At 42.2% G+C, this 15,219-nt stretch overlaps 3 protein-coding genes across 5 annotated transcripts in view; 2 read left to right on the top strand and 1 right to left on the bottom strand.

Moving 5' to 3' along the window:
- The window catches only part of kdm6bb (lysine (K)-specific demethylase 6B, b), a 21,032-nt gene extending 19,047 nt beyond the window's left edge, over positions 1-1,985 (top strand). For both annotated transcript variants that reach the window (XM_047804896.1, XM_027158548.2), the window contains exon 21: positions 1-1,985. This exon is cut by the window's left edge and continues 74 nt beyond it. The gene's annotated coding sequence lies outside the window, so the exon portion shown is untranslated.
- Positions 1,986-5,268: 3,283 nt separating this feature from the next.
- Positions 5,269-9,158, top strand: tmem88a (transmembrane protein 88 a). 2 transcript variants are annotated; one of them, XM_027158435.2, is made up of 3 exons: positions 5,269-5,715; positions 7,988-8,339; positions 8,579-9,158. In XM_027158435.2, the coding sequence occupies exons 2-3, from the start codon at positions 7,989-7,991 to the stop codon at positions 8,858-8,860; spliced, it is 633 nt and encodes a 210-aa protein (XP_027014236.1). In that variant the 5' UTR covers positions 5,269-5,715; position 7,988; the 3' UTR covers positions 8,861-9,158. The 2 variants fall into 2 exon arrangements, with proteins under 2 accessions (XP_027014236.1, XP_047661251.1); XM_047805295.1 differs by lacking the exon at positions 5,269-5,715 and adding an exon at positions 7,720-7,848.
- Positions 9,159-9,721: 563 nt separating this feature from the next.
- pcolcea (procollagen C-endopeptidase enhancer a) lies at positions 9,722-15,073 on the bottom strand. The gene is made up of 9 exons (XM_027158723.2): positions 14,783-15,073; positions 13,142-13,250; positions 12,398-12,656; positions 12,134-12,258; positions 11,868-12,004; positions 11,114-11,418; positions 10,782-10,856; positions 10,522-10,692; positions 9,722-10,301 (listed from the first exon to the last, which is right to left on the bottom strand). Exons 1-9 carry the CDS (start codon positions 14,872-14,874, stop codon positions 10,171-10,173), a joined length of 1,404 nt encoding a protein of 467 aa, XP_027014524.1. The 5' UTR covers positions 14,875-15,073; the 3' UTR covers positions 9,722-10,170.
- Between the last annotated feature and the right edge of the window lie 146 nt (positions 15,074-15,219).

Raw genomic sequence — 15,219 nt, 5'->3', positions numbered from 1 at the left:
GTCAGCAGCGGTGCCAACGTTCAGTTCTCTGCTTTATTTTTTAGCATTAATTTTATTGTTGTTATTTTTTTTTTTTACTCCAAACCACTACTGCGGACTCTCCGATCCACAAGCTGTTTACTCGACACTGTTTACAGAACCACATCAGCAGGTGCTTCACCGACTCGCTCGTCTTCCCCCTTCACCAGCTACTGGAGTCACGATGCTGTTACGACGCTGTTACGATGCATTATAATGCGCTCTGAGGTTAGAGACCGGCCGGAGACCTGCCACGTACAGACACACCGGTACACTGGACCTGAGCAAGTCATAGGAACTGTGTTCGATTTTTTTTTTTTTTTTAAATAAATGAAGCTCATTCACACACACACACACACACACACTCACTCTCTCTCTCTCTCTCTCTCTCTCTCTCTCTCTCTCTCTCTCATTCACTCTCTCTCTCTCACTCTCTCTCTCTCACACAAAGCAAAACAAACTGCTGTGACCGTTCACAATCGCCGAAACGTGTGAACTCATTCAGGTACTATTGTAGTTTACATTTATGCAAATGTCTCAGTTTATTTATTCAGCGTCTCTGGTGCTTTTATACGACACAATATAACAGCAGGGGAAGGAGCTACACACACACACACACACACACACACACACACACACACAGGCATTACGAGAGGTTGTTGCTACAATCATATTGACGTGAACACATTTACTACAACGCTAAACTTTCTAAATGCTGTTTGCATACTGATCTGGGTGCTATTATTTTTACTTTCATTTTTTTTTTTTAAAAGGTTTTCAAAAAAAAGGAAAAAAAAACTTTAACACCATTTTGGCCTTGTGACAGATTTTAAAAAGGCAAAAAATAACAAAAAAAAAAACAAAAAAAATAGAAAACATTAATGCAATATGAATCATTTTTACAACAATATTGCATTTTTTTTCTCAGAGCATTAACAATTTTCACAAATATTAAAAACAAAAAAAACAAACAACAACAATACGGGTTCAAATCTTATTTGCATTTGTCCAGAAAACCTTGTGAGTGTTTAGTGATCTTTTTTTTTTTTAGTATTATTGATTTTTTTTTATTTTTAAATAATATCGATGATTCCTGTTGGGTTTTTTGTTTTTTTGTTTTTTTTTTCTGCGATTTATTTTTGAAGAATTGAATTTGTGTTCATTATTTTTTGTGTGTGTGTGTGATTTTATTTATTCGACTTCTCCGAGTGTATTTATTAAGACATACGTGGTGCTCCTCTTTACGAGGGAAGTCCAGATATTTTGTAAATTTTCAAGAATTAACCCTTTCAGAACCATTTATAGGCACATCGTCAGTTGGGAGTTTCTGGGTTTGATCGGGTCGTCATGGCGACGAGGGTCTGAAGGGGTTAATCGTGCTGATTTCTGAGGTGGTGCTGAAGCTGAGACGGAGGACGTTTAATTCGTGATGGTGCTTGATCCCCCTTGGCTCGGCGTCCCTCGGCGTGTATATGATCTAGAGAATTACATATGAATATTAACGATATTAATCTCACAGCTTGGTGCTTAGAACAAAGTCTGTACAACCTGAATGTCTTTGTACTGTATCAGATTCAAGAGTTTGTTTTTACCTTTTTACCCCCCCCCCTCCCCGTTCCACGAAACAAAGCGATACGAGACGTCGTGCCGCGCGTTGACGACGACGCCGACGACGATCGCGATCGTTCTTCTTAACGATGTTTTAAACGATGATGTTTCTCTTGCAGATTTCCAGAAGACCGGTTGGTTTCTTTCTCTCCACTCGTCTCTTTTACTCTTTATGATTTATGATTTTATTGTAAAAGGTAAAAAAAAAGAAAGAAAGAAAGAAAGAAACAGAAAAAGAAGAAAAAACCATCAGACCTGTCTTAAACACCTGTGTGATTTTGTGTGTCATAATTGATATAATAATAATTATACCTATGACTGAAAAAAAAAAAAAAAGAAATAAAAAACGTTTTCATAAATTTGACAAGTTATTTCGGGGATTTATTACAGACTATTGCAGACATTTCCTTTTCCTTACCGATGTGTGTTAAAATAAAGGTGACGGCTCGGCGCCCTCTGATGGCGGATATCCTGGATCCAAGGACAGGAAATCAGCCCTCTGTGACTCTCAGGACAAAAATACTGCACTCCTGTCACTGCTGATGCGAGATTCCTATTAAATACGAATCTTCTTTATCTGACTCCGATCCTCATCCGTCTCTCTATACATCATTACATACATCTCTCCATCCGTTTCCTCAGAGTCTGATCTCACTTGTACACGAATCCACACAGCCACGATCCAACATCTAGTGGAAAACCTTCCAGATGAGAAGATCGGAGCTCATTAGAACAGCAAACGGAATCTGGAACGAGACGTTCAACAAGCACGTATGTGTGCGACGGTCATGGGGTGTGCAAACTTTCGGCCGTATAGTGTATTGAAGCAGATGTTTTGACGTTCAGGGTTGAAGATTATACACCTGCATTTCCAGAGAGGAAATGACCTCCGGTTGGATCGTGTGAATGCTGTGACACACACACAGGAAGTCTGAGCGAAATTCCAGCATTATAAAGTCACTGGGTTTGTGGTGAAACAAAAATAATCCCACTGACGTGATGCGTTAACTAGTTACCTAGTTACCAGGTTAGTGTCAGCGCTGACCAGTCAAACAGATATTAATCATAATGGTGCTGACTGTCTTTACTGACAGGACGAGAAGATTACGGTGTTTATGAGCCGCTCGCCACGTTAAGCCTCCTGTCACGTTCATGTCAGATGTTTTCCCAGTGATGTTACACAGACGTGAAGCTCTCTGCATTCCAATGGTAAAAAAGTGAGCTGAAAGGAATGTGGTGCAGAACAAACACTTCACCTTCACACTCCAAACGTCACGTGAACAACCTGGGAGAACGTTCTCACTGTTCACGTCGCCGTTCCTTTGACTTTCAGTTCATTTAGCAGAACATCAGAGTGAGTTATGTCTGATGGAGGCTGGTTAAGGGGTTGTGTTGGTGTTTGATGGTGAGTATGTTGCCTGAGAGTGAATGTTGGTGACTGCTGGTAAATACTGGTGTTTCATGGTAAGTATTGGTGTTTAGTGGTGAGTATTGGTGTTTCATGGTAAGTATTGGTGTTTAGTGGTGAGTATTGGTGTTTAGTGGTGAGTATTGGTGTTTAGTGTTGAGTATTGGTGTTTAGTGGTGAGTATTGGTGTTTAGTGGTGAGTATTAGTGTTTAGTGTTGAGTATTAGTGTTTAGTGTTGAGTATTGGTGTTTAGTGGTGAGTATTGGTGTTTAGTGGTGAGTATTAGTGTTTAGTGTTGAGTATTGGTGTTTGGTGGTGAGTATTAGTGTTTAGTGGTGAGTATTAGTGTTTAGTGGTGAGTATTGGTGTTTAGTGGTGAGTATTGGTGTTTAGTGGTGAGTATTGGTGTTTGGTGGTGAGTATTAGTGTTTAGTGGTGAGTATTGGTGTTTAGTGGTGAGTATTAGTGTTTAGTGGTGAATATTGGTGTTTAGTGGTGAGTATTGGTGTTTAGTGGTGAGTATTAGTGTTTGGTGGTGAGTATTGGTGTTTAGTGGTGAGTATTAGTGTTTAGTGTTGAGTATTGGTGTTTAGTAGTGAGTATTAGTGTTTAGTGGTGAGTATTAGTGTTTGGTGGTGAGTATTGGTGTTTAGTGGTGAGTATTGGTGTTTGGTGGTGAGTATTGGTGTTTAGTGGTGAGTATTCGTGTTTAGTGGTGAGTATTAGTGTTTAGTGGTGAGTATTGGTGTTTAGTGGTGAGTATTGGTGTTTAGTGGTGAGTATTAGTGTTTAGTGTTGAGTATTGGTGTTTAGTAGTGAGTATTAGTGTTTAGTGGTGAGTATTGGTGTTTAGTGGTGAGTATTGGTGTTTAGTGGTGAGTATTGGTGTTTAGTGTTGAGTATTGGTGTTTAGTGGTGAGTATTGGTGTTTAGTGGTGAGTATTGATGTTTAGTGGTGAGTATTAGTGTTTAGTGGTGAGTATTGGTGTTTAGTGGTGAGTATTAGTGTTTAGTGGTGAGTATTAGTGTTTAGTGGTGAGTATTAGTGTTTAGTAGTGAGTATTAGTGTTTAGTGGTGAGTATTGGTGTTTAGTAGTGAGTATTAGTGTTTAGTGGTGAGTATTAGTGTTTAGTGGTGAGTATTGGTGTTTAGTGGTGAGTATTGGTGTTTAGTGTTGAGTATTGGTGTCCAGTGGTGAGTATTGGTGTCCAGTGGTGAGTATTGGTGTTTGGTGGTGAGTATTGGTGTTTGGTGGTGAGTATTAGTATTTGGTGGTGAGTATTGGTGTTTGGTGGTGAGTATTGGTGTTTGGTGGTGAGTATTGGTGTTTGGTGGTGAATATTAGTGTTTAGTGGTGAGTATTTGTGTTTGGTGGTGAGTATTAGTGTTTGGTGGTGAATATTAGTGTTTGGTGGTGAGTATTTGTGTTTGGTGGTGAGTATTAGTGTTTGGTGGTGAGTATTGGTGTTTGGTGGTGAGTATTGGTGTTTAGTGGTGAGTATTGGTGTTTAGTGGTGAGTATTGGTGTCCAGTGGTGAGTATTGGTGTTTAGTGGTGAGTATTGGTGTTTGGTGGTGAGTATTGGTGTTTGGTGGTGAGTATTAGTGTTTGGTGGTGAGTATTGGTGTTTGGTGGTGAGTATTGGTGTTGGTGTTTGGTGGTGAGTATTGGTGTTTGGTGGTGAGTATTTGTGTTTGGTGGTGAGTATTTGGTGTCTGCTTTTTGACTTGAAGGCCTTAACAGAATTGTGTTTCACACTGGATTGTATTTACTCTTTCTTCTCTTCGTACATGTAGTAACACTATGTTCTACTCGGAATGTTTTAAAATGTATTCCCTATTTAACTGGTTGATGGATTTGACCATTTGGGTTCATGTTGTCTTTTTGTGTCCTCCCACACTGGACAGAGATAGTTTATCTTCTCCATTCCTCCCTAACACTAAATTGTGCATGGAGGAATGCGGTAGCTGTAATGCAAGCATCATTCTTCTGGAACTGACACTGAGTTTTGTTCATTTACATTTTTGCAGAAATTGTTTTCATTTAGATTTTATCACTGAACAGAAATGATTTCTTTACTATTCGAGTAAATCAGGAACATCATCTGGACAGCATCATCTGAAGCCAAGGTTTGCTTTTCTACTCAGCTTTGAAAACTGTAACGTTCATCATTGTTTTTGTACTCCTCCTCCTCCTCCTCCTCCTCCTCCTCCTCCTCCCCTCCTCACTCTGCCGCTGAATCAGTTCTGTCTCAGTGTCCAAACTGCCGTCTATCTACTGCGGAGTGAACCCTAGACCAAGAGAGGGGAAAGGAGGATATCTTGTTCAGAGGAAGGAAAGAGTGACACAGGAAGAGAGAGATAGAGAGAGAGAGAGAGAGAGAGAGAGAGAGAGAGAGAGAGAGAGAGAGAGAGAGAGAGAGAGAGAGAGAGAGAGAGACTTTTCTGTCAAAGATCTCTGTTATTGACTCTGACATCGTGACATTGCTGGAGCACCAACAGCTATTGACATAAGCTAAGAAAATTTGAGATTTTTAATAATCAGGATAAAAGAAAAGGATTTTTTCACCAATTCCAAAGACAGAAGTGAAAGCAGCTGCTCACCAACACACCGGGACTAAAAACCAACCACCTGGAGAACATCTGACAGATTTTGGAGACGACACAAGTTCATTGTAAAGTGAGTAAACAGGGGAAAGGTTCATTACTACCATCTCCATGTGTTAAGGCTTTACTGGGTTTTTACTGCCACACTGTTGGTGTTAAAACTTCATCAAAACATCTTCAATGTTATTATTTCTGTCATCGCTGCTCCGCTGCTAATAACAATAAAAGGAGGGATTTTGTTAGGGTGCTAAAAATATGCTAAAAATCAGAACTGGAAAAGATTGTGATCCGATTTGTTTGTTAAAATTTAGCATCAGAAATATTATTATTATTATTATTATTATTATTATTATTATTATTATTATTAAGCTATGGGCTAGTGGTAATCAGAACTAACACTTCCGAAGTGATGTCACTGTTTATGCAGGAATTTTACAGCTGGGCTCGGGCCCAAAACTGGTGCATGTAAAAAAAAACAAAAAACAAACCAAAAAAACCCCCAAAAAAAACAACCACGCCTTTTTCCTAGAAAGACGGATCTCACTGTGCTTTAGACCAGAAGATAAATAGGTGCAAAAGGCGAGTTGACCATAGAGGGCAAGAACTCGTAATTATCCACTGAATTATCCACTGAATTATCCACTGAATCCAAGCATTAATCCTCAAAAAGACTTTTGTATTAAATCTGATTGTAAATTATACAAATGGTTCATATTTTCTTATAAATAATTAACTTGAGGAACCTTTATTACTTCCCTGAGTCTATAAAGAACCCTTCAGGAACCCAGTTATCTACAGCTAAAGGTTCAGCTAAACGTCTCAGTTCGGGGAATTGGGGAGAAAATGATAAGGAATCAAATTGTCAATTTGTACTACACAACATACACAGGTGTTTGTACTACACAACATACACAGGTGTACTGTATGTACTACACAACATACACAGGTGTTTGTACTACACAACATACACAGGTGTTTGTACTACACAACATACACAGGTGTACTGTATGTACTACACAACATACACAGGTGTTTGTACTACACAACATACACAGGTGTTTGTACTACACAACATACACAGGTGTTTGTACTACACAACATACACAGGTGTTTGTACTACACAACATACACAGGTGTTTGTACTACACAACATACACAGGTGTTTGTACTACACAACATACACAGGTGTTTGTACTACACAACATACACAGGTGTACTGTATGTACTACACAACATACACAGGTGTTTGTACTACACAACATACACAGGTGTATGTACTACACAACATACACAGGTGTTTGTACTACACAACATACACAGGTGTTTGTACTACACAATATACACAGGTGTTTGTACTACACAACATACACAGGTGTTTGTACTACACAATATACACAGGTGTTTGTACTACACAACATACACAGGTGTTTGTACTACACAACATACACAGGTGTTTGTACTACACAATATACACAGGTGTTTGTACTACACAACATACACAGGTGTTTGTACTACACAACATACACAGGTGTTTGTACTACACAACATACACAGGTGTTTGTACTATACAACATACACAGGTGTATGTACTACACAACATACACAGGTGTTTGTACTACACAACATACACAGGTTCTTGTACTACACAACATACACAGGTGTTTGTACTACACAACATACACAGGTTCTTGTACTACACAACATACACAGGTTCTTGTACTACACAACATACACAGGTGTTTGTACTACGCAACATACACAGGTGTTTGTACTACACAACATACACAGGTGATGAGGGACAACCTGAGGTCCCTAACGAAGTGTCTATAACTGTAGGGATTCATATGTCTATGAAGTTCTTTAGCGGTGCTGCGTTAGCACTTAGCTGTAGGCTCAGGCTCGCTCGCTCGCTCGGGGTCAGGAGGTTATCCGGATTTATTTGTCCTAGCGTGAGCAGGAAGCTGTGTGTTTGAGGAGATGTCCTGCTCGTGGAGATATTCGTAGTCGGTTCCGCACACATGCTTTCCTCTGGGCACGGTTCCTGCCTCATTGTTTTGTGCTTTTCGTATTTCTCTTAGTTCCTGTTTCCTCCTGTTCACAGTCACTCAGTTATCTCAGTTTACCTTCCACACTCCGTGCCATGCAGTTCTGAGAAGAAGAAAAAAAAGCCATACATTTTTCAGTACAAGGTTACTTTGAGACATCTGTAAGTATCTGAGAGATCTGAGTGTTATTACAGGTGATATGATTCCTGAGTCACATGGCGAGGAAAAGACTTTTACTCTTTTATTCTGAACAGTTTTTTAAATTACAGAAATGTTTTTTTATTTTCACTTGTGATTCAGGATGAGTTTGTCTCGCAACGGGACACTGGAAAGGACGCCGTCTCAGCAGTTTGGCTCTGATGCAGATGACTCCGAGTCGACTCGTCTGCATCCCGCGAGTTCCGTACCATCACCGGTGGTTGACCCTGTGACCCCAGCGGCAGTGGTTCCTCCTCCGTACTCATCGTCCAGCGCTTCGGCCGAGCCCCTGGAGCTCAGAGCCTCGCTGGACTGCTGGGCGTGTTCGGTTCTGGTCACAGCGCAGAACCTCATCATCGCCGCCGTGAACACGGCGCTCGCCGCTGTTGTGTTCGGGATCATCCTCACTCCGGCGCTCACCATGGTCGTGTTCGGCTTCCTCTGCCATTCGAAGGTGAGACGATGTGATGGGAACTTATTTAAAAAGGAGTCAAATCATTTGGTTCAGATGACTCATGAGAGTCCCACATAATGATTCATGGAGATTTTTCATTGATGCTCTTTATTTATTTATTTATTTATTTATTTAAAGGTTGGTTTGTAATTTTTCGACTCGTGCCTTCTGTGATTTGTTAAGATGTTCCATGTATCCTGATGGATATAAGATGTTTTTTCTTCTGTCTCCTCATCCAGGTTCAGCCCCATGGTACCTCGAGTTATTGCTCAGACCTGCTGAACGACGCTTCCTGTGTAGCTCTGCTGGTGGTGGGGTTCCTGTTGTTGGTTCCCCTGCTGGTGTTGGCTCTAGCGGCGTACTGTAGATTGGCGCGTCACCTACAGCTTGGTCTCTGTTTCATCCCTTACAGCCGCGCTGTCTACAAGAACCTCCCTGTGTCTCAGCACCCGGGGCTGCGGGGCTGCTGCGGCCAGGAGGGGACGCCAGAGAGAGACGCCAAAGCCAGCGTGTGGGTGTGAGGACGTACAGGACGCTCTGCAGGGTTGTGGGCGATTTAATAATCATGTGATCTACTTTTTTTTTTCATTTGTATAGCGATTCTAAACAATCACAGCAGACAAATCCACCGATTTCTGATCTTTATAATTAGACAAGTACCAAAATTCTTTCAAAAAAATGTTTGATTTTATTTCCTGATGTTATTTTTGAGGACTGAACATGGATTCCAGTGGTGTTGCATGATTCTGATACGTTTGTCATACTTTTTTTTATAATGTGTTTATTTTTAATAAACCTAAAGGCAGAAATTCTCACAAAGTCAGAAGGTTCCTCGTTTCAAACAGCAATGACTCATTTACAGGCAGACGCTCCACAGAATATCACTGTGGAATGAAAGGAGTCTCCAGTGTGAGCACTTTGTCCCGCTCAGAGGTAAGATCTCAAACATTCTTCAAGCTGAGATTTTTTTTTTGGATTAACTTCAAGACAGATGGAGGACACGAGGGCTTAGTGGTTAGCACGTTCGCCTCACACCTCCAGGGTCGGGGTTCGATTCCCGCCTCCACCTCGTGTGTGTGGAGTTTGCATGTTCTCCCTGTGCCTCGGGGGTTTCCTCCGGGACTCCGGCTTCCTCCCCCGGTCCAAACACATGCATGGTAGGTTGATTGGCATCTCTGGAAAATTGTCCGTAGTGTGTGTGCGTAGTGTGTGAGTGAATGAGAGTGTGTGTGTGCCCTGTGATGGGTTGGCACTCCGTCCAGGGTGTATCCTGCCTCGATGCCCGATGATGCCTGAGATAGGCACAGGCTCCCCGTGACCCGAGAAGTTCGGATAAGCGGTAGAAGATGAATGAATGAATGGATGAACTTCAAGACAGAGTCTAGTGTGATATAAAACCTTTATTTAATGACATCATAAATAAGGAATATGTTGTATGACATCTTCAAGTGTATAAAGTGAATAAGGTGAAATGTTCCTCTAAATGCTGCCTTGAAATCGTTTCTGGTTAAGTTCGTTAAGCACCATTAAGTTCCTGTGTTACAGTACGGCTGTCGATGCGCCCTCGTCCACTTCCCCATGTAATGTCCACTTACACCTTAGCTGACTAGCTAGTGCAATAATCAGTTATGGGTAAATTTAAAAGAAAGAAGAAGAAGAAGAAGAAGAAGAAGAAGAAGAAGAAGAAGAAGAAGAAGAAGAAGAAGAGCAAACCAAATGTTCGATTTCTTTTTTCCTTTTAATTGTATGAGGGGCTTGAAGGGAGCTGTGAGATAATGTTCTACAGCTTTGTTCCTGTTGCTCATGTTCATGTTGCTTTGAGCCTCAGAGTTCAGCATGGCTGTTTGTTGAGGCTGGTGAGGATCTTGTGGTGCTGCTCTTTATATAAGGCTGTGAAACTGCCAGGAGGGAGAAGACCACGCCCATCTTCATCCACCTGACCCATCAGAATGAAGTTCTGACCTGAAACAGAAAAAAAATTGACAGATGAAAAACCATGAAGGAAGAGAAGGAAGTGAACGTCACAAAGTGATTATCACTTGCTGAGTCACATCGATCGTTGCCATAGACATTTACTTGTTCCTCATTTCTAGCATTTTCTATTTCATGTTCGTTAGTTCTGCATCAAATATAATTATCTGCTAAAATTTATCTTCTGTTCGATTCAGTTTTTTTTGTTTACCTCTGCGGAGGACGGGACACGTCTTGCACACGAGCACCAGTTTAACAGTCATGGTCTCTCCAGCCTGAGTGATGGTCAGTCCTCCATCTTTATAAGCCTTTATGATGGAGACGGTGGCCAGCAGGCGGCCCTGAGGAGCCGAAGAGAGCATCGTCACGGTCCCCGTGATCACTACGGAGACGGTGAGACAAAAGTGGGGGTTTATTTCACATACAGTGACGCCTCTGGTCGGGATCTCTGACAACGGACAACAAACTCACCGAAATCACTGCTGCAGAAATTGCTCTTTATGCTGCCTTCTCTCTTACACGCGTTAGGACACAAAGGGTTCAGGGCTGAAATGAATAACGTCACAAAACACTTGAAATTATTAAATAGTATTTCTTATAAGGAAAAAAAACATCATTTTTGCTGTGAAACAGTGTCACCATGGCAACAGGTGGACTCTAGGTTATTGTAATGGATAGAAAACATCGCGCCCTGATTCACCGTACACCGTAATGTGCGTGCGTTTTCAGACTGAACCCTGATCGGATCTTAGATAAAGCATGATTCATGATGATATAGTACTTTTAAGTTCCTCCTCTCTGACCTGGGCGTGCAGGATCGAGCCGACCCGGTTCTGGTCTGCGATCCAGAGGCCTGCTGGGCTGGTTAGGATTGGGTGGTGGGCGTCTGCGTGGCTTGGAGGTAGTGGTTGTGGTAGACGGTGCCTCTGTGGCCTTCGTGGTGACGGGTTTGTGTGTTGGGGCCGGGGGTAACGAGTGCACACGGCGTCCTGGCTGGGCAGAATAACCTCTCGGGACACTGGAATACGAGGCAATGAAGCCATCAGAGGTTTCGCTCTGGTCAGACACGAACTGGACCAGGAGACTGTTAGAGTTGGTCACTATGGGCCTGTAGATGGAGGAAGAGGAGAAAGAAAAAGGACTCGAAATAAAATATAAAGTTAGAAGTGAACTTTTTATTTAACACTTGCTCCAGTTACATACGATGCACTAATATATTCACATCAACCACAGACTCACACCACCACCAGGGGGCAACCTGCACCAAGCTTTACAGCTTCCTTTGTCATCTTTTCCATTTCCTGTCTCTTGTCTATAAAATCCACACGGAAGCTCACAGAGTTTGTGGAAGTCTTAGAAGGTGTCATGCTGTGACGTCATGCGCTGTGCTGATCTGCTCCAGCTCGTTAAAGTAAGGCATAAACATTTTCTAAAGTTCTTTCTTTCTTTTTTTATATTTAGCGTATTATTTTTAAATATATTAAGACAGTTTTAGGAACCCAGAACTTTACAAAGAAGAACCCTTTTTCACGGTGTAGCCGATAAAGCCGTACTCACTCGGGAACTTTGTCCCCACAGTATTTTCCGATCTGTCTCAAGGTGTCCATCTCTCCTCCATTATAAAACGCCACATAATCGAAGCGGCAGTAGGAGTCACGCTCCACATCGAACTTATCGAACTTCACCTCTATCACCTGAAAACACCAGAATCAATCAGTGCACAGCTCAGTGGGGCAGATTAGACTTTTAAACAGAATTCGGTGTAACAGTTAGAATGTAGTGTGCAGGAGCCATGGAGAACATCTTGGGTTTGAAGTCCTCACCTTGTCTGGTTCCACGGTGATGAGCCATGAGCAGGTGATGCCTAATGGGTAATTTTTCTCAGGCCAGTTTGGTGTTGTGATGGTACCTTGTGGTTTTATCAGCTTTCCACCACAGGTCTGTTCCTCTGAAAGTCAGATTACAACTTGATTATAGAGAAAACTGTAGTAACAAATAACCAAAGTACCCAAACATCATATTACTCTTCTGTTTAAACCCAAAACATACGAAGTTCTAGTTAATTCCCGGATTTTGGTGATGAATACCGTTTAGATTTGGTTTTATCCCAGTAAAGTAGGCGAGGAAGCCCCGCCCCCCGGTTTCTGAGTCTGACTCCATTTGCAGCATCATGGTGTTGGAGGTGGAGATTAGCGTTCCCGGGCGAAACGTCCCACAGAAACGACCCAACTTCTGCACCGTGTTGGAGTGACCGTTATACACTTCCACAAAATCGTATCTGCACAAAGTGTCGGCCTCCAGGTCAAAGATCCTGAAGGAGAGCGAGACCACGTTGCCTTCTGGGACCTGAGAGAGATCGACATGTTGAGTGATAACGACAGTTCTGCTAATCAGAATGCATTAATACACAGACCTTCTTTATGCAAACTTTGTTAGCGACACTTCCACATTTCTCACACGTTCAGTTTTCCTTCAGCAGTTTATGCTAAAGCTCTTTATCGTCTGATATTCGTCTTTATTTTTAGAAATTTGCCAACATTTAAGAGGAAAACGTTGCCGTTTCTGACTCATTCACACGGCCACTGATCCTCTGCGAAGCTGCTCTACACTCAGTGTTTAAATCTCACAGTTCCACCAAGTTGCTGAGTCGCAGTAAGGATGTTCTCACAGCTTTATTACTCCAATAGTGAGTTTATAGTGTTTTTGAGTTGCACTAAAACACTCCGAGAAATAAAGAGAAGAAAATAATCTGTATCTGTCTTAGACTTTGTTGAATAAGAAGTTGAACACTGAAGAAAGTTGTGATAATAAGGACATGAAGTTGCACGCACAGTGATGTACCACGTGCACTTGCTGTTTGGTTTGTAGTATGAAGGAAAGTCCTCACTGGCTATGAAGCCGGAGTCTCCATCCAGAGTTCCTCCGCATTTAAACACCCTCCTGTGAGAGAGACAGAAATACTTCACTTTAACATGAACAAGTTTCTCTGACCAAAATAAACACCGATTATAAAGGTCGATGACTCCGGTGAACACAGTGTTCAGAGATGGGCGTGTCCTCCTGAAGCGTGCATGCTCTTCAAGGGTCTGAACTCAGCACATACTGCACACTCCTCACTTTATTAGCAGCACCTGTTGTAGAGTACCAGGTCATCTCTACCTGTACCTAGAACTCGAAACGTTAACCAAAACCAAGCCATAACTGAAGTGATGTAAAACCCAGCTAAAGACTCCAACGTGCCACTGTTTACTGCTGGGGTTCAGACTGAAGTTGCTGCAATGAAAGATAAATTGTTTAAAGTCCTAGAACGACATGTTGTATTGGAGCCCTGAGAGGTTTACAGCAGGAACTTTTCATGTGGGTGAAGAGTGGATGAGAGGACAGGCAGACGGAAAGGCAGACGGAAAGGCAGACGGAAAGGCAGACGGAAAGGCAGACGGAAAGGCAGACGGAAAGGCGACGGAAAGGCAGACGGAAAGGCAGACGGAAAGGCAGACAGACAGGCAGACGGAAAGGCGACGGAAAGGCGACGGAAAGGCAGATGGAAAGGCGGACAGGCAGACAGGCAGACAGACAGACAGACAGGCAGACAGACAGGCAGACAGACAGACAGGCAGACAGACAGGCAGACAGACAGACAGAAAAACAGACAGGATGATTATGAAAAAGTTTCTTTGTATGAAAATAATTTATAAATGATTATTGTGTGATTTCAGCAGACTAACAGCAGAGAGAATTTTCAGTTCTCTAACTTTGGTGTACAGTTTGCAGGATGTGAAGGTCATACATTTTAGATGCTTTTGTAATCTTCAGCTTTTCAACGTTGTGATCATTTCTCTATTGCCTCAGACTGTCTGGACCAGGCTGGATTTCTGCTGAAGCTTTATAGCTAGCAGTCACTGCTGCTTTTGGGTTGTTATTCTGGGACCTTTTACAGATGATGAAATAAAAGCAGATTCCCAAAAATCCTGCAGAGTGAAGAACTCAAGGAACGTTTTCCAGCATGACTGCCAATGGGCTTGCTCAATTTAGGAAAGTAACACACACACACACACACACACACAGACACACAGATACGCACACAGAAAAAAAAGGCTTCATCCACACTTACAGCCACTTCTAATCTGACCACACACACACACACACACACACACACACACACACACACACACACACACACACACACACACATTATTGGTCTAATTAATTCAATAATTTTCTGTTTTGATTATTTCTGATTTGTGACTATTCTTCTATAGTAATTGTGAGGTCATAATTTCTATTACTAATATTATAAATCAGGATCTCAGATAAAGTTTTATAAACCTCTCTGTCCAAGAGAACTCTGAGTGAGTGAGTTGGAGTCCACACGTCCACACGTCCACACACACACACACACACACACACACACACACACACACACACACACACACACACACACACACACACACACACACACACACACACACTACCTGGTATTGTTGGTTGTCTGGCTATGAGTCCATCCAAAAACCAGCAGCAGAAAGAAGCCTAAAGATGACATGGTCCGGCTCAGATGCTTCATTTTCCCTCAAAGAGACAGAGTGAAGAGAAGAAGTGAAGGAAGGAGCTGAGTGGAAGAGGAGGAAAAAAGAAAAGGAGTGAGGAGGGGCAAGGAGAAGATCGGACAGGAGAGAAGTGTGTGAGCCCGTGCACTAATGGGGGGAAACCAAACCGAAGGGGGTTGGCTTTAATCGGCTCCAGATGTTGTTCTGGATCTCAGTCACCTTCTACTGAACATTCCAGAAAGAAAGAGAGAGAGCGAGTGAGAGAGAGAGAGAGAGAGAGAGAGAGAGAGAGAGAGAGAGAGAGAGAGAGAGAGAGAATAAACATTCGTGTTCAGCATGTAGCCTGGTTTCTGCTTCATCTG

This window comes from Tachysurus fulvidraco, chromosome 20, assembly GCF_022655615.1.
Source record: "Tachysurus fulvidraco isolate hzauxx_2018 chromosome 20, HZAU_PFXX_2.0, whole genome shotgun sequence".
NCBI classification, from domain to species: Eukaryota; Metazoa; Chordata; class Actinopteri; order Siluriformes; family Bagridae; genus Tachysurus; species Tachysurus fulvidraco.
The sequence above is the reverse complement of the archived record's forward strand: the minus strand, read 5'-3'. Positions and strand labels throughout refer to the sequence as shown.

Excerpts from the sequence above, each read along its gene's own strand:
- tmem88a (XM_027158435.2), top strand. The coding sequence starts at position 7,989 with ATGAGTTTGTCTCGCAACGGGACACTGGAAAGGACGCCGTCTCAGCAG. Across the intron at positions 8,340-8,578 it reads GCTTCCTCTGCCATTCGAAG|GTTCAGCCCCATGGTACCTC; the intron begins GTGAGACGATGT and ends CTCCTCATCCAG.
- pcolcea (XM_027158723.2), bottom strand. The coding sequence starts at position 14,874 with ATGAAGCATCTGAGCCGGACCATGTCATCTTTAGGCTTCTTTCTGCTG. Across the intron at positions 12,657-13,141 it reads AGTGCACGTGGTACATCACT|GTCCCAGAAGGCAACGTGGT; the intron begins GTGCGTGCAACT and ends GATCTCTCTCAG. Across the intron at positions 10,693-10,781 it reads TTTCTGCAGCAGTGATTTCG|TGATCACGGGGACCGTGACG; the intron begins GTGAGTTTGTTG and ends CCGTCTCCGTAG.